The following is a 26,147-nucleotide window of genomic DNA, read 5'->3' on the forward strand; positions in this document are numbered from 1 at the left end:
GTAGATAAGATCTGAAACACGAACAATTATAGAAATCTGAAATAAGCTTTCCACATAATTTCCCCAACTTTTGATAGAAGTTTTTGATCTCAAGTTAAACTACAGGAAGACTTATTTTCATAAGTTTGTGCAAAAAGAATTTCCATTTCCAACCCTCCTTTAAAGGAAGACAGATAAGGTTGCTCTCAGTCATAGCAGTGCTACCCAGCACTAGAGCTAACACCTCGGAAATAGGGCTTACCATGGTTTATGAACGCAGCAGGACCGAGCCAGAGCTGAGCACAGTTCTTCCTTGTGGAATACATGACACTGAAGTCGTTTTCTCCATGTCTAAGCAGCATGTTCTCCTCAATTTCTGAAAGTTCGGCAATACAACCCACCAGTAATTCTATTTTGTCATTTCGTTTCCTATTTAAAATATGTGATGGTAAAAATTACTAGTAATTATAAATAATAAGGCTTCTTTCAATAAAATAAGCCTGTCCAATAAATACCAGGAATTGAGAAGACCTAGCTGTGCGTGTTTTAACTGACTCACGTTGACCGCACCTGGATATCATCTCCTCTTCCCTGGAAGCCCCACAGCCTTGTGCAGCTGCCTGATCCCTACAAGAGACCAGGAAGTCCTGCAGGCATCGTGCTACCTACACCTCTGAAGCCCCTGTGCTCTGCAGGCAGGATGGACTCAAAAAGCCGCTGCACTGAACTCAGCTTGCTGACCCTGGAGAAGGACACAGATGAGCAGCAGGAAGAGGTCGGGAGCACCCAGAGCTGGGGTGCCGCCCTCTGGAGAGCACCAGCCAAGTGCAGTGCGAGCCTGACACGCACCAATCTAGGGGCTGTGGGAAGAAAGGCAAGTGGAACTGGTGAAAGTACTTTCAGTGGCATGTTTTAACCCAATACAACCCAAATGCTAGTTCAGCAGGTCAGCAGTATGAAATACGAATGAGAAACACAATATAGAATCTGACATGTTTATCACAGCTGCAGCACTTCTCAACTCATTAAGACCAGCCACATTTCCAAAGTCCAATAGCCATGCATGACTGGTGGCCACTGTCCTAGATAGTGCAGTCCAGAACCCAAGACCTCAAACCTCACACCCATCTGCCAGGCAGGGAGCCACGAGAGCCCAGCAGCAGGCTGGGTACCATCCCACGGCAGACAGACACGCTCACTCACGTACATACACACATTTTTTTCAAGAGGCCAGGAGTCAGGCTCTTTAACGTTCCATTTTCAGGTAACTGACCCTAACATTTTTGCTACAAAAAATGTCGGGGGTCTTATAAGAGAGAGGCTACAGGTTTCTTCTGGGAGGTAAGGCAGGGAATAGGCATTCTTCTTTCTAATGAAGAAAGATATAACCACATACTCTCTTTCCTGTATGGCTTTCACCCCTCCTACCTGGGGTCAACTTCACTACCTTTGTTTCAGCTGGCACACACATGTATTTTTAGCAGGCAATGTGCTCGTCAGCTTTTACACATGAAATTCCTTGGACCATTAAAACGTCATACGTAGCCTTTCTTACAGGCCTGTGAAAGACTGATTCTGGAAGCTAGGTCATCTAACCCCACACCCCTAACCGTTCAGCAGTCCCTTAGCAGGCATCCGGACTTGTCAAGAGGAAAACACAAAGCCCTTGGCTTAGAAGTAGGACCTGGTTCAACTCAGAACTTCCAGCTTCACCACCGTCCCAACCCCAAGTCACTGGGCTGAGGCGCTGGCTCTGCACTGTCTCCTTTAGGGCAAGCTCGGGTTTTATTCCTTCCCACGGCTTTCTTAGCACAGGAATGGTAATTTGAGACAGAACTTTAAGCAAGATTATTTTATGGGTTTACACTAGTGTAATAGTTACCACTCTTTCGTTGCAACTATCTTGGCTCCATTTTGTTCTGAAGAGTATCTATTACAAGGCAATATTTCAAATCCACTGTCAGTTGCAAACATTCGCAAATAAATAAATACCTAAAACGGGAAAAAAATTTTGATACTTACTTCACACTAAATTATTTACCTTGCTAGACTCTCAGAATTATAAAAGCAAACCACCACCACCAATGAAAAAATTTAAGATGTAACAAATATTGTTATTTTAAAATTTCATATCTTTGTATACTTGGTGACTTGGCTATGTTACTCTAATAAAAGTTCACAGAAGTTTCACTTCTAGACAACAAAGTTTTCTCTATGGATAGTCGTAAGTTATCTAATGTATTATTAGACCTTCATATTAATTAGTTTTATAAAAACTGGATTTAAAATTTCAGTGTTCACTAAAATTTACATTTTAGTTTCCTTTAATCTTATCCAAACAGATAAACAGTATTAATTCTTTCAATAAACTCACATGTTCCTTGAATAATTTTTCCTGCATTTTGTTCTTGTTGAGAAAATAGTGCCGTGCCCATTCTCCTGAAGTCAGACATTTGAAGGCTTTCTCCAAGTGCTCATCTTTCTTAAAACGTTCAATTACTTCTTTGAGTTCTTCCTGCCTTCCTTTAATAGGCCGAAATCTGAAAGAAATCAAAACAACAACTTTAGTTATCTTCCATCATCCCTGGGCCACTGTTAGTTAAAAGATTTTGAGAACAAAGTAACCTAAAAACAACAGCCAGACCTAACAAGAGAACAATAAGTAGTCTGGATAATGAGTACTAAAGTAATACTGATCACCAAGAAATATAACTTCCCTTCCTCAAACTGTACTTTAGTATTTTTATTTCACTGTTATCTCATTAACCAAGAGGTGACCAGGTGACTCAAACGAAAGCTAATGCAGGCTTTAACTGTCACATAATTCGGGAGGCACAAAATGAGAGATTCTAGGACAGAGCTCATCTAATCGAGTTGGAAGGACAAGGATTTTTTAAAACATGCAGAAGCAAGCCAGAAGAGTGCAGGGCACTGAGCTTTAGAAGAAGGATGAAGTAAACAAACTTATGCCATAAACAAAAACACCCTCTGTTTACAGTTAGAAAAACCCCAAACTAAGCATCCTGACAGGTCCTGAAACACACTTGGATGGATGTTCTATCAGCCATGTCAAAGGAGTGTGTGATAACTGCATTCCAAGAACAAAAAGCGTGCAAGGGTACAACCTGAGAGGTGGTGCTGCTGTGGTGGTGATGGAAGGAAAAACTGCTGGGGTAAAATTTCAGAAGGCATCTATGTAAAATCAGCTATGACGACTTCAGAACACTACATGGCCAGGCACGTCAAACACACGATACAATCATGGCCCAAGTAAAATTTAAGTTTTACTCTTTTAAAGCTATGTTCTCAATAAAATGTGCACTACGATTAAAAGTTCTTGGAGCTTAACTTCAAAATTTCTTCTCATGTTAATGTAGTTTATTTTTCAAAATAAAGCTTTTTAAAAAATCAACAGCCAACAAAAAAAAGGAATTACAGACTGCTCTTCAAGTAAATTACATTAAAATTCAGTAAGATTTTAAGCCACAATATTTCACCAAGGATTATTTTTAGGTGCTGTGCATACAGGTGCCATAGTGAAAAATATAAGCTAGAAGACATGGCTACTGTTCTACGGAAACTTTTGCCGGGACTGAAGGACATATCCATGCATCAAACAGAAGAGCAAGGACCACTGCGCAAATACACATCAACGTGGCACGAGCAACACTGCTGAGGCGCTTCCAAGCGCGGAGATTATACCTGAAGCGTGGTTTGGGGCTGACACTGATACGGACAATGAAGAAAGTGGTGAATTGAGATTTCTAAAGAAAAAACAGACTATCACTAGAGACAGGAAGGAATCAGGAAGAGGAAGGCAAAGGAGAGAAATTCTAAGCAGAGGACCTAAGCAGCAATTCTAAGGCTTGATTCAAAGAGATGACCAGGGCTGAGGGAGTCAGCCGGCGAGCAACAGGACAAGGAATGTTATAGAACAAGGAAGGGGGAAGATGGGAGGAAGAGAATAGGTATAATACAATTTACTGGGCAGGATCTTCAGAGGCCTTCAGGTGGGTGAGCACACTGACACCTCTAGAAACTCATGAGCCCCAGACTCCAGGGTTAGGAAGCTCTCGCGACTCCTAATACAAGGATCCAAAGGAGCTCTAGAGATAGCACGTGAACAAACAGTGCCCTATTTTATTTCCCATTTCAATCAGTTAGCACACCAGCCCTCACAGACAGATGAGTGGAAGTCCTCTGGACAATTCAGAATGTCTTTAACTAGACTGTCAAGACTATGGTGTCAGGGGTCACTAAAGCACACATGTGCAGAGCTGTGATGGTACTCAAGCTTCCAGTACAGTGGTAAACTACTCTTGAAGTGCGGCCATCACAAGTGATTTTGTCAACACTGGGTTTCACGAAGAAACCCAAACTAAACCCTTCTGGCTGCAACCCTGCACCATGGGATCATGTGCATATGAAGGACAGATAAGACCACTCAGCAGCTGTTAGCTGAGGCACACCACTCCAGGCAATACCAAATGACGGGGAACAGAAACTCACATTTTGCACAGTAAAGAGGAAAGTAAAAGTTCCCTGTGAGCAGTAATACATGATGTTGAGTGATGGGGCCACAGCAATCTTTACATGTTCAATGCAGGCCTCACCAATGGTGATACCTGTAAAGTAACTGCATGGCTGCACACATCAGAATCAGGACTATATTCACCTCAAAATCTTAAGAACATGACAAAAAATAAGTCACAGACCTGGAACAGACACCAGCTACTCCTGCTCTCCACTTTCTGAAACCTTCTATCTAAAGACACCTGATCCTTTTGTTTACTCTTTGCTTGTAATGGAAACCCTGAATACTCATTGGAAGGACTGATGCTGAAGCTGAAACTCCAGCATTTTGGTCATCTGATGAGAACAACTGACCCACTGGAAAAGTCCCTGATGCTGGGAAAGATTGAGGGCAGAGGAGAAGAGGGCATCAGAGGCTGAGAAGGCTGGATGGCATCACAATGCAATGGACATGAGCTTGGGCAAACTTCGGGAGATGGTGAGGGACAGGGAGCCCTGGAGTGCTGCAGCCCATGGGGTCACAAAGAGTTGGGCACAACTAAAGAAGAAGAACACGACGCCAAACCATCAATATGCTAAACACACACACAGCAACCACCTGTTGAGTTACTAACGCTGTACCTTCCACACAACCTATGACTTTCTTTTCTGCTTTCCTGACTTCTACTGCCTCAAACACAAACAAAACCCCCTAAACTATCCCTTGCTGCCCACTGGACAAGAATCTCCATTTTACTTAAAATGTAATTTACAGTCAAAACTTACTGTCATATTTGGCTGCTACAGGCATATGACAGTAAGTTTTGACTGTAAATTGGTGGTTCAGACGGTAAAGCGTCTGTCTACAATGCGGGAGACCCGGGTTCGATCCCTGGGTCGGGAAGATCCGCTAGAGAAGGAAATGGCAATCCACTCCAGTACTACTGCCTGGAAAATCCCATGGACAGAGGAGCCTGGCAGGCTACAGTCCATGGGGTCGCAAAGAGTCGGACACGACTGAGCGACGTTCCTGTATAGGCATGAAATGATAGTGATGAAAAGGAGGAAGAAAATGCTACTGGGTGCAGACAGGAAGGGGAATAGACAGCTGTTTTCGATAACCAGATAGAACATCAAAATCACCTGGCTGACAGTTCAAGTTAAATCCCATTATAATAAAAACTGTGAGGAAATTATATTTAATAACAAGGCTCTTACATCTATCAGGTCCAGAGCAAAAGGCATGGGGGATCTTGGAAAAAATTAATTTTCTATTATTGAACAGAAAAATATAAAAAAAGAAAAGAAAAGAAAAATATGCTCTGTCCTCTCCGCTGAATCTCCCATATAAACTGGATAAAGCTATTCTACACCATGGCTCCTAAAGGTAGAAGAAAATTCAGATGATCTAAAAAATTATGTCTGGCTCCACAAATGAGAAAAAAAAGGCCCAATGAGGGCTAACTGCTGGAAGGAGGGGCCTGTTACCCAAGCTTTCCTTGGCCCTGCTCTCCTCTGAAGCATGGGCGCCCTCTTGTGTGCCTTCACCATGAGAACGGGCTCTGACTTCTAGCTGAGCACCAGACCGCGCGCCTGCCGCCCTGACAGCACAGCCGAAGGAGTGGAAGCAAGCTGTGTATGGGGCGGCAGGCGGGGCAAGGCAGACAGGCCTTTGGCGTTTCCAAATCAACACGCCCCTCCTCCCTCTTAATATGACATGTGCAACTTTCAATAAACCAAACATTTATTCTTCTCTTCCCACACTTCTCTGATCCCATAGCCGGTATAGGAAATTTAAAAATACGGCATTTACAATTATTTACTATTAAAAGGGGCAGGGGAAAAACATATGAATTCACACTCCCACACACCTGTTCCCCACTCTTTCCAGAGACTGACTTCCCAGGTTTTCCTGCTATTTGGTTTTTCTGTTTCCAAACCCAAGAGGCCACTGTGGCAATGAAGAAAAGCTGCAGGTGGGTATTAGCTGCACTACTGCCCTTCCAATGTAAACCAAGAGCTGACTGGAGGGAGGGAAAGAGGAGGGGCACAGAAAAAGGGAGCGAGGGAAGGAGGGAGGGAGAGAGAGAAACATGCTCAAATATTTAAGATAAAAAATAAACCCGTGAGGCAACATCGTGACCACATTCCCCCTCTCAAGAAAGTTTAACTGCAAACTGACATTCCAAGATGCTGGGGGGCGAGGGGGAGTTCCGCTAGGACAGCTCTTCATTCCTTCTTGACCTGAAAGTAAACAACAACCAGAAACATACCTGGCTGAGTCCTGCAATCAGTGCTCAGCTAATCCCATGGAGTGCCTCCTGATCTTTGGATGAATGATTTCTCTTAAAATTACCCTGTTATGGAGTACAAGTGGTTTTTTAAATATAGCTAATACTAAAGACCAAATTTTCAAAAGGTTTGCAAAATGTTCTACAAATCTTGTTTACGCTGACACCTCCAATTACTTAACATAAAAGAACATTATAATGGCTGAAACAAGTTAGTTTGTATCTTATTACTATTTGTAATGCTCTCTACCTACCTTACAGGGTTGTTGTGAGAAAAACTGTCAGATTTTGAAAAATGCCTTGAGCTCCTCGGAGGAAAGGCGCTATATAAATGCAAAAACAAACAATAAAAAACTATTTGTATAATTCGCATTTGTAATTTCTAAACAGACTTACAATAATAGATGTAGCAGAAATCCATAACATGCTGTGATATCTAACAACTTTAAGAAGCCACAGGTTGGCTCAAAATGATAAAAAAGGCCAGGAAGCTAAAATTCTTTCCTTCCCACAAAACATTTTATCCTTAATTATACTAAGTTAAGAGTTCAAAAACTTTCTTTATGCTTTCCAGTCAAACACTTGATATTAAAGTGACATTTAAAGTGATTTATAAGTTCACATTCAACAGTGGATACAAATGATAAAACAGTGGATATCAAACATATAAACAATGAAAAAAAAAAATTAGATGGTTAGTGTAGTGGAATTAGGTAAGTGAGGAGTGCACAGGCGGAAAGTCTGTGCCCTGCGAGGACTCTTCCTGTTTCTTCACAATGTGATGTCCCATCAGCTCCTCAGGATACTGTGAAATCACTGGTCACACGGCCTGAACAATGGGGCATCACTGACAACACCTATTCCTGATTCACGACCTTCATCTCTCCACTAGCTTTTTAAAAATCATTAGAGGTATTACTAACAACTCAATTTTCTAGTTAAAAAGATTAATTTAAATTTTATAACTGACAAAAGTCAACTAAAAATATTTCCTGATAAATTGAAATTACTATTTTGCTTATGCTATTTCTAGGCATTCATACCACAAGTCTGGATTGCCTTGTTAGTAAATACAGGGATATGCTAAGGTTAAAATATAACCAATTCATAACATATCCAGTTTGGGAAAATCTCAAATAATTAAACATCTACTGTTTCTGAACAGTATCACTGAAGGTAAAACTGAAGTAAGTAGAAGGGAGGAAGAGGGCATAAAACCAGAAAAACTAAAATCAAATCACAGATCAATAAACATGAGAACAAAGAAGCCACTTATTGTAAGTAACAGATAGCCTGGAGAGTTAAAATCCAAGTTCCAATCACATCCTCCAGTCACTTCTTTGCACCTCAAAGAAAGAGAAGTCCACAAAAAACTAATGATTTCAGAAGTATACGTGATTATTCAAAGAAAACACTGCGAAGTTTCCTTACTGCCTATAACATAACTTTGAAAACCGTGTAAGCGGCATTCTGGCAAATTCTCACTCAGAAGATAAAGAACTAAGTGACAGCTTTATTTTCAAATAGTCCCACTAAGAATGAATGAAGGCCTCTACTGAGGCGGCGGCAGCACGCCGTGCTTGACACAGCGGCACTGACTGCTCGCCCCACTGTAAGCGGTGACCCTGTCCCTAGGCCAACGGAGTCTAACCGGGGGCAGCAGCATTAGCTACAGCATCAGAGGCTATTTTAGAGCTGTTTGAGTAGAACCAAATGAAGCGCTGGAAAATATGAACCTGGGGTACTTGGATACAGTAAGATTTAAAGTTATAATAATAGTATCTGTGTGGTAATCCTAAACTTTACATTTTAGGACTACATATCTTAAGATGAGTCCCAGAACTACTGATAAGGGGTCTCTATCCACTTAGCGCATGGCGACAAGGCTCAGCAGGCTCGATGGTTTGGGACTTTGCTTCCCAAGTGTAACTGGGAGTTTGTGACAAACGGAGACTCTCAGGCCCCACCTCAAATCTACTGAATCAGAACCTGCATCTTAATAAGGTTCCCAAGTGACTCATATGTAAGCTGATTATAAGCAGCAGTTATCCAGGACTTGTACACAAAACATGAGTTATTTACTGTTACGGAAACCAGTAACAGGTAACTCTTCAGCCTTGGGGACAGTCAAAGCATGAGGGCTTCAGAATACATGGAGTTCTTTCCCAAGCCATTAAAACTTTTGTTGTAATTCTGATGGAAAACTTTCTAAAAGTGGTTTATATGCTTCCATATTTCAGGATACAAGGCATAACAAACATAATCTGTTTCTTGATGACTCCAGGCCGTAATTACAGGCCTTTGAGGTAATATTCTGAATGCCACTAGACTACTGGGTCAAACAGCGAGTGTATCACTTTTTCTTCCAGGCTAACCAGTGAGTTAAATACTACTAGGACTCCACTAGCAGGAGAATGAGCCCTGGCCTCTTATGTTCACTGGGAAATAAGTGATATGGACTCAGAATAATGCAAGCCAGATTTTAGTTAGGCACTAGGGCATCCAATCCTGCTGATTTTAGGAAATCTATGTGCCCCTCTGACGGCAGGGAACCAGTTAAATAATCTCAAGTCCATTCCAAATTTCACTTCATTTTAGTAAGTAAAGATACATGATGGCAGGAAATTACATGAAAATATCAAAGGCATGTTTTAACCGGAATTACTTCTTTGGGAATTTAGAATATAATTGATAAATGAATTATCTGGTTTTAATTGTTAACAAGGGACAGAATTAAAGAGAAAGAAATGAACACATGACTTTCCTCTAACCACCTGTCCCCAACTAGTTACTGGTGACCATCCGCCTGGTGATCCAGTCCCTCCAGGGCTGTCCCTGACATGGCAGCTACACAGCATCACGCTGGTATGATGCAGCCAAGAGTGAGCAAAGGTCCAGAATTTGCTCCACATTCTGAATGAACCCCCACTGTCCTGCTTTTCCACCAGATTTCAAAACCCTCTGGACATTAAGAGGCAACAAAAAGTTGTAAAGGTCTGACTTCAGTGCTTGGCGGCGGTTAATTATGAAACTATCAAAGGGTCTTTTTGGGAGCAAGATGATGTTTAAGACAATTAAAGAAATTTAAAGGGTGACAGAGGTAAAGAGTTATGTAGTATTTTATATCTGTGGCATGCGATATTCAATAAAGCAGTTACAGATTTATTGATATTTTTTATCTGCATACTGAATATAAGCACATCTTTACTTCTAATGACTAGCTGAGTCTCAAAGATAAAACATAATGGTAAAACTCCCTATATATAGTAACAATTATTTAAAAGAAGAAAAGTTTGTAATAAAATCATGAAAAAAACTGATGCCACCTAATTTAAGTAGGAAAAAAAATCATCCACATTTTCAAGATTATACAGGATGCATATAAGCTATTTCTTTCAGCTAAGGTAATTCTCATCAACATCTAAAACAGAATATAAAGATATGCCTCCAACTTTATATTTTAATAGAACCATCTCAAGATAAAATAAGAACACAGAATTAAAACACACAGCTCTTGGAAGCTTTTGTTGCTCTTCTTGGCTCACACTTGGAAAATTCTTCTGCAACAAAAACTTTCCTTTAACATCACTTTAAATTTTGACTTAAAATTAACCATCTATTTTCTCAAGTTCAACGACATCATCTGTTCCACTCAGAATAAAGACTTAAAATTACCTAGTATTCATTTTGTGTGTTTGAAAACCTAAATAGGGATCAAGAACCAAACTGGTTGCTAGGTCATCATTTTCACAGAGTTCCTTGGCAGACATTCCAGAAGATGGTACATATCGACTCTGTCCTTCAAAGCCTGAATTCCCATTACCTGTGAGAAGAAAAGAGAAAAAGTAACTTGCACTGAATACTACTTAAATCTACCTTAAAAACCTTTAGCCTCACTGCCCATTCAAGTTAGTAATTAAGAATTAAAACTGCTACTTCAATCAATTTTACCAATTAAAAACTGAGTACCCTTTGCAAAAACAGAAAAACCAAATGCAGTACATTAACTCAATTATTGAGAACATTTTCGTTAGATAATATTATCAAGTTTCCCAAGAACAGGGTCTAGATAGCTGTGATACCCTGGCTCAGATACCTTACTTGCCCATCCAAGGAAGAGCTGAGACAGGAGACCGGCAGATGTTCGTCACAGTAGCAAGACAGCATCAAGGGCCACTGCAGGCGGGGCTGGGGTCAGAAGGAAACAAGAGGAGCACAAGAGCCCTCTGCAAGAAATGCCAGAAGGGCAGATCTCAAAGGAGCCAGAAAGGAACATCACAGTGTTACACCTTCAGCTTCCTGCTTTTGGGCAGATGTGTGATTATCATCCCCACTATGCAGGAAACTGAGGCCCAGAGGTTAAGAAACTTGCCTATGGTTACAGAGCCAGGTAGCAGCAGAGGGGAGAGAGGTAGAGAGAGACTGAGAGGCCTATTTCTAACTAACCTGCTTGAAACAGATTTTGAAGGAACGGATAAAAATAGGGAAGTGACTGAAAAAGGTAACTAAAGTAAATGGGTTCAACTGTGTAAAAAAAAACAATGTAAAGAGAGGAAAGGAAGACTAAACTTGTACGGCTGAAGCTTCCTCAGTGCTGATTTAGGTCTGATGTACATGTCACTGAGTCTTCATGGAGCCAGCACATGTAATTACAGAGGATACCAGCAGTGTAACTTTAAGCCTCTCAAAATTAAAAGGTGGAAGAACGAGAGACAAAGCGAGAGGTCTAACCATTTCATTCACTCTTCCAGTAAGTCAATAAATAAATAAACACTTACATGCAAGTCCCTGGAAAAGAGTATTTGTTTTCAAGTCAAACTTTTGCATGTAGGTATATGTACAACTATCAAAGTTGTTACATTTTCTATAACAGCTTTATTACAATTTAATTCACATACAAGTCACCCATTTACAGTATACAATTCAGAATATGGTTTTACACATATTTACAGAATTGTATAACCATCACTGCAATCAATTCTGGAACATTTTCATCACCCCTAAAAGAAACCCCATCCCTACCAGAAGTTACTGTCCATTTTTCCCTCCCACACAACCTCCAGCAACCACTCATCTACCCTGTTTCTGTGGATTTGCCTAGCTCTGAAAATTTCCCATGGATGGAATCATACGACATGCTGTCTTCTGTGACTGACTTCCACGTTGTACCACGCATCAGTACTTCATTCCTTATTAAGGCCAAATAATATTTCACTGTATGAATAGACCACATTTTGTTTTTCATTCATCAGCTGATGGAAACACAGGGGCTGTATCCATTTCTGGCTATGATGAATAACGTTTCCATGTACATTCAAGTAAAGTTTTTGTGAGTACATATGTTTTCCAACTCTCTTAGGTACATATCCAGGGGTGGAAATTGCTGGGTCATGTGGTAACTCTATGCTGAACCTTTTGAGAAACTGCCAGACTGTTTTCCAAGTGGCTGCACTATTTTATGTTCCCAGAAACAGTGTATGAGGACTCTAAATTCACCACATCATCACCAGCACTCGTTACTATTTGTCCTTTTGATTTCAGACATCCTACTGATTGTGAAGGGGTACGCTATGGTTTTGATTTGAATTTCCCTGATGACTAATGATTTTCAGTATCTTTTCGGGTATTGGCTATTTGTATATCTTTGAAGAAATGTCTGTCTATTCAGATCCCTTGCCCATTTAACAATTTAAATTGTCTTTTATTATTTACTTGTAAGAATTCTTTTTAAAATTTATTTGGCTGTGCTGGGTCGCTGTTGCTGTGTGAGCTCTTCTCCAGCTGCAGGGTACGGGCTTCCCAGCGATGGCTTCTCTCGTGGCGCACACGGGCTTCGGTAGTGCCACACATAGGCTCGACGGTTGCAGTTCCTGGGCTCTCGAGCACAGGCTCAGCATTGTGGCACACCGCTGTAGCTGCCCCACCCCATGCACGCGGCAGCTTTCCAGGCCAGGGATCAAGCTGTGTCTCTTGCACTGGCAGGCGGACTCTCTACCACTGAGCCACCAGGGAAGCCCACAAGAGTTCTTTATTCTGGACACTAGTCCTTTACCAGATATGTGATTTGAAAACATTTTCTCCTGTTCTGTAAGCTGTCTTTCCACGTTCTCGATGGTATTCCTTAAAGTCTGCAACTTCAGTGAAATTCACGTTATCCTTTTTCTTCTGATCCCTGTGCTTTTAGTGTCATATCCAAGAAACCACTGCCTAATCCAAAGTCATGGAAACTTACCCATGTGTTTTCTTCTGGGGGTTTTATAGTTTAAGCATTTAATCTAGGTCTTTGGTCCATTTTGAGTTAATGTTGCACATACGATCTGAGGTTCGATCTAACTTCATTCTTTTGCATGTGAGTATACAGTTTGGCCAGAACCAACTACTAAAAAAACTATTCTTTTCTCACTTAATTTCATTCACTTCTGTCAAAAATCAATTGACTACAAACACGAGGGTCTTCTCTGGATTCTCAAATCTATTTCATGAATATATGTCTATCCACATGCTAGTATAATGCTATCTTGATTACTGCAGCTTTGTAGTAAGCTCTGAACTGAAAAGTATGAATCTTTCAAGTCTGAGTTTTTTGAAGACTCTTTTAGCTATTGTAGGCCCCTTGAATTTTCTTAAGAGATCTAGGATGGGCCTGTCAATTTCTACAGAGAAGCCAGTTGAGATTTTGATAGAGATTACATTCAATCTGTGGGGTTTCCCTGGTAGCTCAGCTGGTAAATAATCTGCCTGTAATGCAAGAGACTCTGGTTCGATTTCTGGGTTGGGAAGATCCCCTGGAGAAGGGATAGGCTACCCACTCCAGTATTCTTGGGCTTCCCTGGTGGCTCAGATAGTAAAGAATCCATCTACAATGCAGGAGACCTGGGTTCGATCCCTGGGTTGAGAAGACCCCCTAGAAGAGGGCATGGAAACCCACTCCAGTATTCTTGCCTGGAGAATCCCACAGACAGAGGAGCCTGTCCATGGGGTCCCAAAGAGTTGGACACGACTGAGCGACTGAGCACAGCACACATTCAATCTGTAGATCATCTGGGGAGTATTACCATCTTAACAATATTAAGTCAATCAATGAATATGGGATGTCTTTCCATTTACTTAGATCTTTAATTTCTTTTCAATAAGGTTTTATAGTTGTCACAGTGTAAGTTTTACACTTTATGTTAAATTTACTGCTGTTTCTTTCTGATGCCATTGTAAACGAAACTGTTACTTTTATTTTTGGATTCTTTATTGAAAGTGTATAGACAGACAATTGATTTTTGTATACTTGTATCCTGCAATTTTGCTGAACTCATTTATTCTAATATTTTAGAGGATTCCTTAGGACTTTCTATATACACAATCATGTCATCTTCAAATAGAGATTGTTTTACTTCTTTTCCAATGTAGATGGCTTTAAGTTCATTTTCTTGCTTAACTGCCGTAGTCAGAACTCCTAGTACAATGCTGAACAGAAGTGATGAGAACAGATAAATTTCTGTCTTGTTCCTGACCTCAGGAGAAACCATCCACCATTATACATGACATTAAGCATTATCAGGTTGAAGAATCCCTTTCTATTCCTAGTTTGCTGAGTTTTTATCCTGAAAGGATGTTGGATTTTGTCAAATGCTTCTTCTACATCTATTAGGATAACAGTACGGTTTTTGTCCTTGATTCTATTGATATGATTGATATCACATCAGTTGATTCTCAGACATTAAACCAACCTTGCACTCCTGGGACAAATCCCACTTGGGCATGCTACTCTCAACAGATGAACTCTCTGCATCTGTTGCTGGATCTGGCTGACTAGTATTTCACCGAGGATTTCTGCATCCATATTTATTAGAGACATTGGTCTGCAGGTCTCCTTTTCTCATGATGGCTCTGGTACAAGGATAATACTGGCCTTTTCTGTGCTGGTAGTGTTTTCTGTTTTTGATTTTAAATTTACTGATTCAATCTTCTTTACTTGCTTTATAGGTTTATTCAGATTTTGTATAAATTTTCTAATTCAGTTTCAGTAATTTATTACTTTCTATAAATTTGTTGACTTAATCTTAGCTATTTTATTTCTTGGTATACACTTGTTCATAGTATTCTAATTCTTTACATTTTGCTAAGGCAGTAGTAATACCCTTCAATCCCACAGCCTCCAGAAGAATTGTTCCTTTCAAATTGTTGTGTTAGAGAAGACTCTTGAGACTCCCTTGGACTATAGGGAGAGCAAACCAGTCATAAGGAGTTCAGTTCAGTTGCTCAGTCATGTCCAACTCTTTGCGACCCCATGAATCACAGCACGCCAGGCCTCCCTGTCCATCACCATCTCCTGGAGTTCACTCAGACTCACGTCCATCTAGTCCATGATGCCATCCAGCCATCTCATCCTGGGTCATCCCCTTCTCCTCCTGCCCCCAATCTCTCCAAGCATCAGAGTCTTTTCCAATGAGTCAGCTCTTCACATGAGGTGTCCAAAGTACTGGAGCTTCAGCTTTAGCATCATTCCTTCCAAAGAAATCCCAGGCTTGATCTCCTTCGAATGGACTCGTTGGATCTCTTTGCAGTCCAAGGGACCCTCAAGAGTCTTCTCCAAAACCACAGTTCAAACGCACCAATTCTTCAGCGCTCAGCCTTCTTCACAGTCCAACTCTCACATCCATACATGACCACAGGAAAAACCATAGCCTTGACTAGACGGACTTTAGTCGGCAAAGTAATGTCTCTGCTTTTGAATATACTATCTAGGTTGGTCATAACTTTTCTTCCAAGGAGTAAACGTCTTTTAATTTCATGGCTGCAGTCACCATCTGCAGTGATTTTGGAGCCCCCAAAATAAAAGTCTGACACTGTCTCTACTGTTTCCCCATCTATTTCCCATGAAGTGATGGGACCAGATGCTATGATCTTCGTTTTCTGAATATTGAGCTTTAAGCCAACTTTTTCACTCTCCTCTTTCAGTTTCATCAAGAGGCTTTTTAGCTCTTCACTTTCTGCCGTAAGGGTGGTGTCATCTGCATATCTGAGGTTATTGATATTTCTCCCGGCAATCTTGATTCCAGCTTGTGTTTCTTCCAGTCCAGCGTTTCTCATGATGTACTCTGCATAGAAGTTAAATAAGCAGGGTGACAATATACAGCCTTGACATACTCCTTTTCCTATTTGGAACCAGTCTGTTGTTCCATGTCCAGTTCTAACTGCTGCTTCCTGACCTGCATACAGATTTCTCAAGAGGCAGGTCAGGTGGTCTGGTATTCCCATCTCTTTCAGAATTTTCCACAGTTTATTGTGATCCACACAGTCAAAGGCTTTGGCATAGTCAAGAAAGCAGAAATAGATGTTTTTCTGGAACTCTCTTTTTTCATGATCCAGCGGATGTTGGCAATTTGATCTCTGATTCCTCTGTCTTTTCTAAAACCAGCTTGAACGTCAGGGAGTTCACAGTTCATGTACTGCTGAAGTCTGGCTTGGAGAATTTTGAGCATTACTTTACTATCATGTGAGATGAGTGCAATTGTGCGGTAGTTTGAGCATTCTTTTGCATTGCCTTTCTTTGGAATTGGAATGAAAACTGACCTTTTCCAGTCCTGTGGCCACTGCTGAGTTTTCCAAACTTGCTGGCATATTGAGTGCAGCACTTTCATAGCATCATCTTTCAGGATTTGAAACAGCTCAACTGGAATTCCATCACCTCCACTAGCTTTGTTCATAGTGATGCTCTCTAAGGCCCACTTGACTTCACATTCCAGGATGTCTGGCTCTAGATGAGTGATCACATCATCATGATTATCTGGGTCGTGAAGATCTTTTTTGTACAGTTCTTCCGTGTATTCTTGCCACCTCTTCTTAATATCTTCTGCTTCTGTTAGGTCCAGACCATTTCTGTCCTTTATCGAGCCAATCTTTGCATGAAATGTTCCCTTGGTATTTCTAATTTTCTTGAAGAGATCTCTAGTCTTTCCCATTCTGTTCCTCTATTTCTTTGCATTGATCGCTGAAGGCGGCTTTCTTATCTCTTCTTCCTATTCTTTGGAACTCTGCATTCAGATGCTTATATCTTTCCTTTTCTCCTTTGCTTTCGCCTCTCTTCTTTTCACAGCTATTTGTAAGGCCTCCCCAGACAGCCATTTTGCTTTTTTGCATTTCTTTTCCATGGGGATGGTCTTGATCCCTGTCTCCTGTACAATGTCACGAACCTCATTCCATAGTTCATCAGGCACTCTATCTATCAGATCTAGACCCTTAAATCTATTTCTCACTTCCACTGTATAATCATAAGGGATTTGATTTAGGTCATACCTGAATGTTCTAACAGTTTTCCCTACTTTCTTCAATTTAAGTCTGAATTTGGCAATAAGGAGTTCATGATCTGAGCCACAGTCAGCTCCCGGTCTTGTTATTGACTGTATAGAGCTTCTCCATCTTTGGCTGCAAAGAATATAATCAATCTGATTTCGGTGTTGACCATCTGGTGACGTCCATGTGTAGAGTCTTCTCTTGTGTTGTTGGAAGAGGGTGTTTGCTATGACCAGTGCATTTCCTTGGCAAAACTCTTATTAGTTTTTGGCTGTGCAGGCACAGGAGGGCCTAGAGGAGCTATTCCACGTTGAAGGTCAGGAACGGTGGCAGTAAGGAGATACCCCTCGTCCAAGGTAAGGAACAGTGGCTGTGCTTTGCTGGAGCAGCCGTGAAGAGATACCCCACGCCAAGGTAAGAGAAACCCAAGTAAGATAGTAAGTGTTGCAAGAGGGCATCAGAGGGCAGACACACTGAAACCATACTCACAGAAAACTAGTCAATCTAATCACACCAGGACGACAGCCTTGTCTAACTCAATGAAACCAAGCCATGCCTGCGGGGCAACCCAAGACGGGCGGGTCATGGTGGAGAGGCCTGACAGAACGTGGTCCACTGGAGAAGGGATGGCAAGCCACTTCAGTATTCTTGCCTTGAGAACCCCATAAACAGTAGGAAAAGGCAAAATGATAGGATTCCAAAAAGAGGAACTCCCCAGGTCATTAGGTGCCCAACATGCTACTGGAGATCAGTGGAGAAATAACTCCAGAAAGAATGAATGGATGGAGCCAAAGCAAAAACAATACCCAGTTGTGGATGTGACTGGTGATAGAAGCAAGATCCGATGCTGTAAAGAGCAATATTGCATAGGAACCTGGAATGTCAGGTCCATGAATCAAGGCAAATTGGAAGTGGTCAAACAAGAGATGGCAAGGGTGAACGTCGACATTTTAGGAATCAGTGAACTAAAATGGACTGGAATGGGTGAATTTAACTCAGATGACCATTATACCTACTATTGCGGGCAGGAATCCCTCAGATGAAACGGAGTAGCCATCATGGTCAACAAAAGAGTCCGAAATGCAGTACTTGGATGCAATCTCAAAAACAACAGAATGATCTCTGTTCGTCTCCAAGGCAAACCATTCAATATCACAGTTATCCAAGTCTATGCCCCAACCAGTAATGCTGAAGAAACTGAAGTTGAATGGTTTTATGAAGACCTACAAGATCTTTTAGAACTAACACCCAAAAAAGATGTCCTTTTCATTATAGGGGACTGGAATGCAAAAAAAAAGTCATAAGGAAATCAACTCTAAATATTAATTGGAAGGATTGATGCTGAAGCTGAAGCTCCAATACTTTGGCCACTTGATGCGAAGAGCTGACTCACTGGAAAATACCCTGACCCTGGGAAAGGTTGAGAGCAGGAGGAAAGGGTGGCAGCAGAGGATGAGACGGTTGGATGGCATCACTGACTCAATGGACATGAGTCTGAGCAAAATCCATGAGACAGTGAAGGACAGGGAAGGCTGCTGTGCTACAGTCTGTGGAGTAGCAGAGAGCTGGGCATGACTTAATGACTGAACAACAACAGTAATGTCCCTTCTGCTGTTGATTCTTCAGTCTTCTCTTTTTCTTAATCAATCCTGCTTAAAGATTTGCCAATTCTTGTTGATCTTTTCCAAGAATGAACTTCTTGAGCTTTGTTCATTTTCTTTGATTTCTATTTTGTTAATTTCTCCTCTATTTCCTTCCTTCTTCCTGCTTTGGGTTTAGTTTTGCTCTTTTTCTGGCGTTTTAAGGTAAAAGGTTAGATTATTGATTGATCCCTTCTTTTTAAAATACAGGTGTTCACAACTATAATTCCCCTCAGGCACTGCTTTAGCTGCATTCCGTAAGTTTTTGGTATGTTGTATCTTCATTTTCAATCGTCTCAAACTATTTACTTATTTCCCTTCTGATTTCTTCTCTAATCCACTGGTTATTTAGGAGTGAGTTAATTTCCACATATTTGTGTACTTCCCAGGTTTCTGTTATTCATTTCTAATCTTACTCCACTCTGGTCAGAACATATATTGTATGATTTCAATCCTTTTAATTTACTGAGGCTTAAAGTATGGCCTAGTCTATGGTCTATCCTGAACGCTTCACGTCCACTTGAAAAGAATGTGTGTTCTGCTCCTGTTAAGCGGAGTGTTCTATAAGGTCTGTCAGGAACAGCTGGTTTAGAGTACTGTTTGAGTCTTCTTTCCTTCATCTTCTGCTTATCCGTTCTATGCATTATTGAAAGTGGGGAAGTGAAGTCCCACATTATTGCCGAATCGTCTATTCCTCCCTTCGGCTTTGTGAGTGTTTGCTCCATGTATTCTGTGGTTCTGGTGTTAGATGAAGTCACTAAAGTCTTTAATCTAAGATGATGCATCTCGTCACCACTGACACTCTTTCTGCACCATTCTTGCCCAATAACATCCAGTGTAATGCTGTTCGTCCTCACAGGTTTACATTCATCCTGGGGCAATTTACTACTCCTAAAAGAGCTCTGAAACACGGATCAAATCTACACTTTCTTGAACTCTCAATATGTAGCCTCATTATCAACCCAAAGATACTGAGATAAAAAAGTAATTCATTGTCAACAGTCCTTCTCTATTAGGATATTCATCGTAAATAAACAGAAGAAACAGTGACAATTTTAACATGTAATGAGGGCTGACTTTATCATTCATATCACTCTACAAGTTTTCAAAGAAATACATACTTATACTTACAACAAACATAAAAAAACAGTTTAAAATTAAAAAAAATTTAACAGCAGTCTTTTAACATTTTTAATAGAACAAAGCAACCATTCAGGTATAAATTCTACAAAATATAAAGTTATGGATACAAAAACAGTATATTAAGAATTAAATTTGAGTTGTACACAATGTTTGATGAGAATAAAAGTTGACACAACTGTGAAAGAGTAAAAGAACCATACTGTTAATTGAGAAGAGAATACACATGGCAAACTGGAAAGAATTCCTGCCCCATACCACAATTAAAAGAGCGACAGTTGAGGTGTACATACATCTGCTCGACCTCCTCTCGCCTGCGTTTCTGCCAGCCTTCACGCTGTCCTTCCCCGTGTGCTGTAATTTTGCTTGATTCTGCTGATGGTCGTTAGACAACTTGCCTCCATGTCTCCTGCCATTCACCACCATGTTCTTGGATTCTCCCAACCACTTCATACCCACAGGCAGCCTGACCCAGGTGCATTTAGTCACTCTCTTCAAATAGCTTAGAGAATAATTTCAACGTTCTCTCCTGACAGAAACAGAACATGAAAAACAGAGTAAAACGGGGAGGTAAGTACATATAAGACCGCACTGCACAGACCCCTGAGCAACTTTCAGCACAGTAAGAGACCACGCTGCACAGACCCCTGAGCAACTTTCAGAGCAGTAAAAGCAGCTGCACAATCCGTGCTTCCACTCTTCACAGACTGTCCTGGCCCTCCCTCCTTCCATCACGCTGAGGCCTACAGAGCCCCCAGACTCACTCCGCCCTGCTCACTGCTTGTGCTAACAGCGACCGGTAACTAGTAAGTGTTCAATAAATAGTTATCTCTCAGTTACCAATAAGAATCATCTTTGCTTCCCATTACTGTGATATCTAGGTATAGCTAGACATCAATAACTAGCTCAAACTACAAGTTTTGGAAAACTGTATTAACTCTGTGAATAAACTACAAGAAAAATTGCTTCTTCTCTTTTTGAGGAGCTGAAGAAAAGGCATCTAAGTTAAGCTTTCTCCACAAGAGGTTTGTTAGTCTGAAATCAGTATTAAGGGTATTTAAGAGACCAGCATTCAAATATCAAAATACTGCTCATCATGAAATACCTGCCTTAGCTTTCTTTACATTGGCAACAAGAACTGAAATTATATTTGTTAGTACAGTGGTTTCCCTATCTGAATTTTAAATGGCTGAATTTAGGGGCAAAATGACTAGGACAGTGAGTGATGCTTATCATATGTAAGAACCTTTGGAAAAGAAGGTATAATAGATGGTGTTTGCTGGTAGTGAAATAAGAGAGGATGTCCACGTCATCACCTCATTAAGTCAAACTAAAAAGGCTCAAGGAAAGGAAAATACAACCACAGAGCTGAGGGAATTTTCGGATTTCAGCACAACTCTTTCAACGTGCAGAGGGGACTGAGGCAGCCCACCCAAGGCGCGCAGCCAGCCTGCAGCGGCATCCAGAGAGGAGCCCAGCGCTGCTGCCGAAAGGCCTCCCACTCCAGCAAAGGGCGTCTTCCCTCACTTTCCCCAAACACACGGAAAAGTGCACAATAAATCATTCTGAAGAACTCCCAGAAATGCAGAGCTGGAGATAATTACTGATACCCAACACAAATACGAAATATTAATTTTTACTTGACCTCCAGTCTCTCTGACATCACAGGAATTCTGTGTGAACTCAGCGAGGTAGAATGTGTGTTCAAGCAACATGCTTAGATATAAGAAGGTAAAAACCAGCTGATCCATATCAAGAATACTTTTAAATTGTTCTCAAAGATGTATTTTCTCTTAGTTCCTTCACTATTTAAATTCAATTAGTCTACAGCTCTTATTGTACTGATCTTTTGATTCTTCCTGTGGGCTTCACTAAACCTAGAAAAAAGCCGCAGCTTAAATAGGTAAAGGCAAGTAAAATACTGATATACCAGTTACAAGCTAAATGTTTTCGAACTAATATACTTTATTAAATAGAACAGTATCTCCTAGCAATGATGGAATATCTTATACTTACACTTAGACAACTGGTCTTTTTGTCTAATTCCTACATGTTCCAGGAAGTCTTCCTTGACCTTCATCCTCAAATCCAGATAGACACCCTACTATAAAACTGGGTGAAAGCCCGTAAGTCACCTTATAGTGGAGGCCTGTCTGTCACCTCCAAAGCTAGCGGAGATGATGGAATTCCAACTGAGTTATTTCAAATCCTAAAAGATGATGCTGTTAAAGAGCTGTACTCAATGTGCCAGCAGATTTAGAAAACTCAGCAGTGACCATAGGACCGGAAAAAGTCAGTTTTCATTTCAATCCCAAAGAAAGGCAATGCCACAGAAAGTTCAAACCACCTTACAGTCACGCTCATCTCACATGCTGGCAAGGTAATGCTCAAAACCCTTCAAGCTAGGCTTTACCAGTAAGCGAGCCAAGAACTTACAGATGTACAAGCTGGATTTAGAAAAGGCAGAGGAAACAGAGATCAAATTGCCAACATCCGCCGGATCACAGAAAAAGCAAGGGAATTGCAGGAAAACATCTACTTCTGCATCACTGACACCCTGAAGCCTCTGACTGTATGGATCACAACTGGAAAATCCTTAAAAAGATGGGGATACCAGACCACCTTACCTACCTATTTCCTGAGAAACCAGTATGCAGGTCAAGAAGCAATAGTTAGAACCAGACATGGAACAATGGACTGGTTTCAAAACTGGGAAAGGAATATGTCAAGGCTAAACATGGTCTCCCTGCTTATTTAACTTCAATGCAGAGTACATTGTGTGAAATGCTGGGCTGGATGAATTACAAGCTGGAATCAAGACCGCCAGGAGAAATATCAATAATATTTGATATCAAATATCTCAGATACACACAGATGATAACACTCTAATGGCAGAAAGTAAAGAGAAATTAAAGAGCCTCTTGATGAGGGTGAAAGAGGAGAGTGAAAAAACAGGCTTAAAGCTCAATATCCAAAAAACTAAGATCATGGGATCCGGTCGAATCACCTCATGGCAACGAGAAGGGGAACAAGTGGAAGCAAAGACAGATTTTATTTTCCTGGAATCCAAAATCACTGAGGACAGTAACTGCAGCCATGAAATTAAAAGACGCTTGCTCCTGGGAAAAAAAGCTATGACAAACCCACACACCATATTAAAAAGCAGACCTTCCGCGACAAAGGTCTGTATAGTCGAAGTACACTTTTTCCACTAGTCATGTACAAATGTGAGAGTTCACGAATGTGAACTATCAAGAAGGCTGAGCACTGAAGAATTGATGCTTTTGAACTGTGGTGTTGGAGAAGACTCTTGAGAGTCCCCTGGACTGCAAGGAGATCCAACCAGTCAAGCCTAAAGGAAATCAACCCTGAATATTCACCGGAGGAACTGATACTAAACCTAAAGCTCCAATACTCTGACCACCTGATGGGAAGAGCCAACTCATCAGAAGAGACGCTGATGCTGGGAAAGACTGAGGGCAGGGAGAGAAAGGGCCAACAGAGGATGACGGTTGGATGGCACTGCCGACTCAATGGACATTAATCTGAGCAGATTCCAGGAGACAATGAAGGACAGGGAAGCCTGGCGTGCTGCAGTCCATGGGGTTATGAACAGCAACAACAGTCTGCCTCCGTGAGGGACTGAGGGTTCCTGAAGTCAGGAACGTACTTTTCTTTTCCTTAGCATAGCACAAAGTAGATCAAAGGTACTCAACTGATGAAAGCATAAATTAGGCTGTGATCTAAGCCACCTCACAGGAGCTGCCGCGTCCGCATTTCCTGGACTATGAGTTATAACCTCTCCGCCAGCTCTCTTCTTCCTCAAGGCGCCTGTGCTGGCACTGGCAGCTGGCGCAGGGCTGGCACGGCGGCACAGCTCTCACCACCAGCAGCCTCCCGCGCACCTACCACAGGGCTTTCCGGCCCCCCCGACTCTGTCCCTCTAGAGAAAACAGTAAGGAAGTTCATCTCGAGAATGTCTACGTATATTGGTGACACAGGACCTACAGACAACGATGAAAGGATGTGTTTTTAAGCCTCGTTTAGGAGTCCTAATACTCCTCAATGATATAAAAGGTAACTATATGGAATAGAAAAGAGGAACGTGGCTTTAGACAGAATTAAGAGACAAAAGAAAGAGCAAATCACCTCCCCAGAGAACCCTTCAGCCTCAACCAAGCTCCCAGTCAGAGGAAAAAAGCAGAAAACCTGGGACAACGCCCAGCAATCTGTGCTTTAATAAGCTCTCCAGGTGATTCTGATGCAACTCCAGGGTCTGAACTACTTTTCTAAGTTACTTGTTCATCTACTAGGGCAAAGAACAGATGTCAAATTTTTAGGGAAAATTAAATAAAAAATTTTAATTTGAGGAAATTATACCTATCAACCCAATTTCTCCGAAGAATTCAGAAAGTTCACCAATAAATCATTTTAGTAGTACACTCTAACTCAGTTCATGGAGAACAGACTGAGATCCACTCTAACTTACACATAATTTCAATTAAATGTAGGTTAATGACCAAAAAACAGGAGCAAATGCATAATCCGGGGTGTCTCAAGTATACTGCAGTCAACTGATACTATTTTATTTGAACTGAAGGACCCTAAGTACTCTGTCAATCAGAAGACGTGGCTGAATTCCACTGGATGAACACGCTGCAGGGATGTCTGGGTGGGCCCCATACTCAAGCAGAGGCGCCAACACTCTCCACTCGTCTGGGCAACAACAGCTATCGTTACAGCAAAAGACTTCAGCTCACGATGAGTATTCTGTGAAAGCAGTTTTAGTAAAGCTAGCAGATTGGGAGCTATGTATAAAATTTTAGCTCAAAATAAACATATTCTCTACTAATCATCAGGTCATCGTCTGCTCTGCCCTCATGAGTACAGGATCTGCTCTTGTTGGCATGATCGTTCCCCCAGGACGATGAGCTGGAAGAACACTTTCATATTAAAGGTGGAGATGGAATGTGAAAAGCTAACACAGGTAGGTATTTTCATAGGAGAAACAGGAGCTCAAGACACGGGGTGGTTCCCCCTCCCAACAGAGGAAGGGTGCAGTCTCTCTGGCCTGGAACCCAGCTGGCTCACATGGAAATACTACCATGGTCTTGACTTGGTTGACAGTATCTGAGCTGTATTTAGAAGTTAAAATCACCTCAAATTTATCTCAAAATTGGCAGAAAAAAATTTTTAAGAAAGGAGTACTGGCTATTCCTTAAATGGCCTAACAAGTTACAAATCACTCTGTTGATTTCCCAATTAAAAAATCATGAAAATTATTACATCTACTACACTCCAGTCACTGAGGACGCAGCAAACAAGGCTTCTGCCCTCATCTGTGCTTAAATTCTACTGAAGAAAGCTCTGGAAAATGACAAATTAGCAAATAAACGCCAACATCTTGGAGAAAATAAAACCATTTCTAAGTGGCAGGGGGTGTTTTAGGTGGAACCCAGGTGGGGCAGGGAAAAGCACCGGGGAGCACTGGAGAGCGAGCACAGGCAAAGGGCAGGTACAAAGCTGGGGGAGGAAGGCCCAGCAGAGCCCCGTGCAGCTGGAGCAAAGGAGGTGGTCAGAGGGCAGGAGGCAGGCCAGGGAGGTTCCCAGAAAAAACAGTGTTGACAGGGGGGCCTCCAAACCCTGGCTGAGACCTAGGCATTAACTCTCAGTGAGAAAACAGTAGGGATGGGAGCTGAGTGGTAAAGGCCTCTGCTGGCTGCTCTTATGAAGAAGAGCAGCACTAATTAAGCAACTAATAATCTGGGAGGACGAGAGAAAAAGCAGTTAAGAGACCACAGCAATAAATGAGAGGAGAGATGGATACTGGTGGCCCGCAGTAGCAGAGCGGGGGAGAAGGGGTTGAGTTCAGGGGTCCTTTCAGAAGGTTTTGCTGACAAACAGGATTTGCTAACACTGTGTGGAAGAAAGAGGTCTCAGATATGCTTGCAAATGGAAGAAGGGACTCAGAAGTTATGGAGGTGACTGGGGTGCTGTTTTTCCCCACCCCTCTGCCCTGGGAACATGTTCCTGTGAGTCGGGGGTCTGTGGGAGGTGAGCCTAGGGGCTGAGGGGCCGGGGCACTGCTGACCTTCGTGGACGGCGTGAAATAGGTGCTGCCTGTGTTCACTGCATGTAAGCCATCACCTGCAGAGACTTAAACACCCTGCTGGAACCTCCCCCAGCCACGCCCCAACCCGCGCTTTTAAAGTCTCTTCAGGTGATTCCTAGAGAAGGAAATGGCAACCCACTCCAGTATTCTTGCCCGGAAATCCCATGGATGGAGGAGCCTGGTGGG

General features: G+C 41.7%; 1 protein-coding gene across 11 annotated transcripts in view; it reads right to left on the bottom strand.

Annotated features, from left to right (window-relative positions):
- KMT5B (lysine methyltransferase 5B) overlaps positions 1 to 26,147 on the bottom strand; it is a 57,740-nt gene that overhangs the window by 16,980 nt on the left and 14,613 nt on the right. For 7 of the 11 annotated variants that reach the window (XM_060404331.1, XM_060404330.1, XM_027959787.3 and 4 more), the window contains exons 2-7: positions 20,143 to 20,378; positions 10,458 to 10,605; positions 7,037 to 7,105; positions 2,354 to 2,519; positions 1,862 to 1,971; positions 242 to 408 (exon numbers count right to left, since the gene is read on the bottom strand). In XM_060404331.1, the coding sequence (XP_060260314.1) occupies positions 242 to 408; positions 1,862 to 1,971; positions 2,354 to 2,519; positions 7,037 to 7,105; positions 10,458 to 10,605; positions 20,143 to 20,302 (820 nt within the window). In that variant the 5' untranslated portion in view covers positions 20,303 to 20,378. Of the gene's footprint in view, positions 1 to 241; positions 409 to 1,861; positions 1,972 to 2,353; positions 2,520 to 6,362; positions 6,516 to 6,673; positions 6,736 to 6,764; positions 6,849 to 7,036; positions 7,106 to 10,457; positions 10,606 to 20,142; positions 20,379 to 26,147 lie in introns of those variants that run through there. The other 4 variants (XM_060404337.1, XM_060404335.1, XM_060404338.1 and 1 more) reach the window with 4 other exon arrangements.

The sequence above is a fragment of the Ovis aries genome, chromosome 21, assembly GCF_016772045.2.
Source record: "Ovis aries strain OAR_USU_Benz2616 breed Rambouillet chromosome 21, ARS-UI_Ramb_v3.0, whole genome shotgun sequence".
NCBI lineage: Eukaryota > Metazoa > Chordata > Mammalia > Artiodactyla > Bovidae > Ovis > Ovis aries.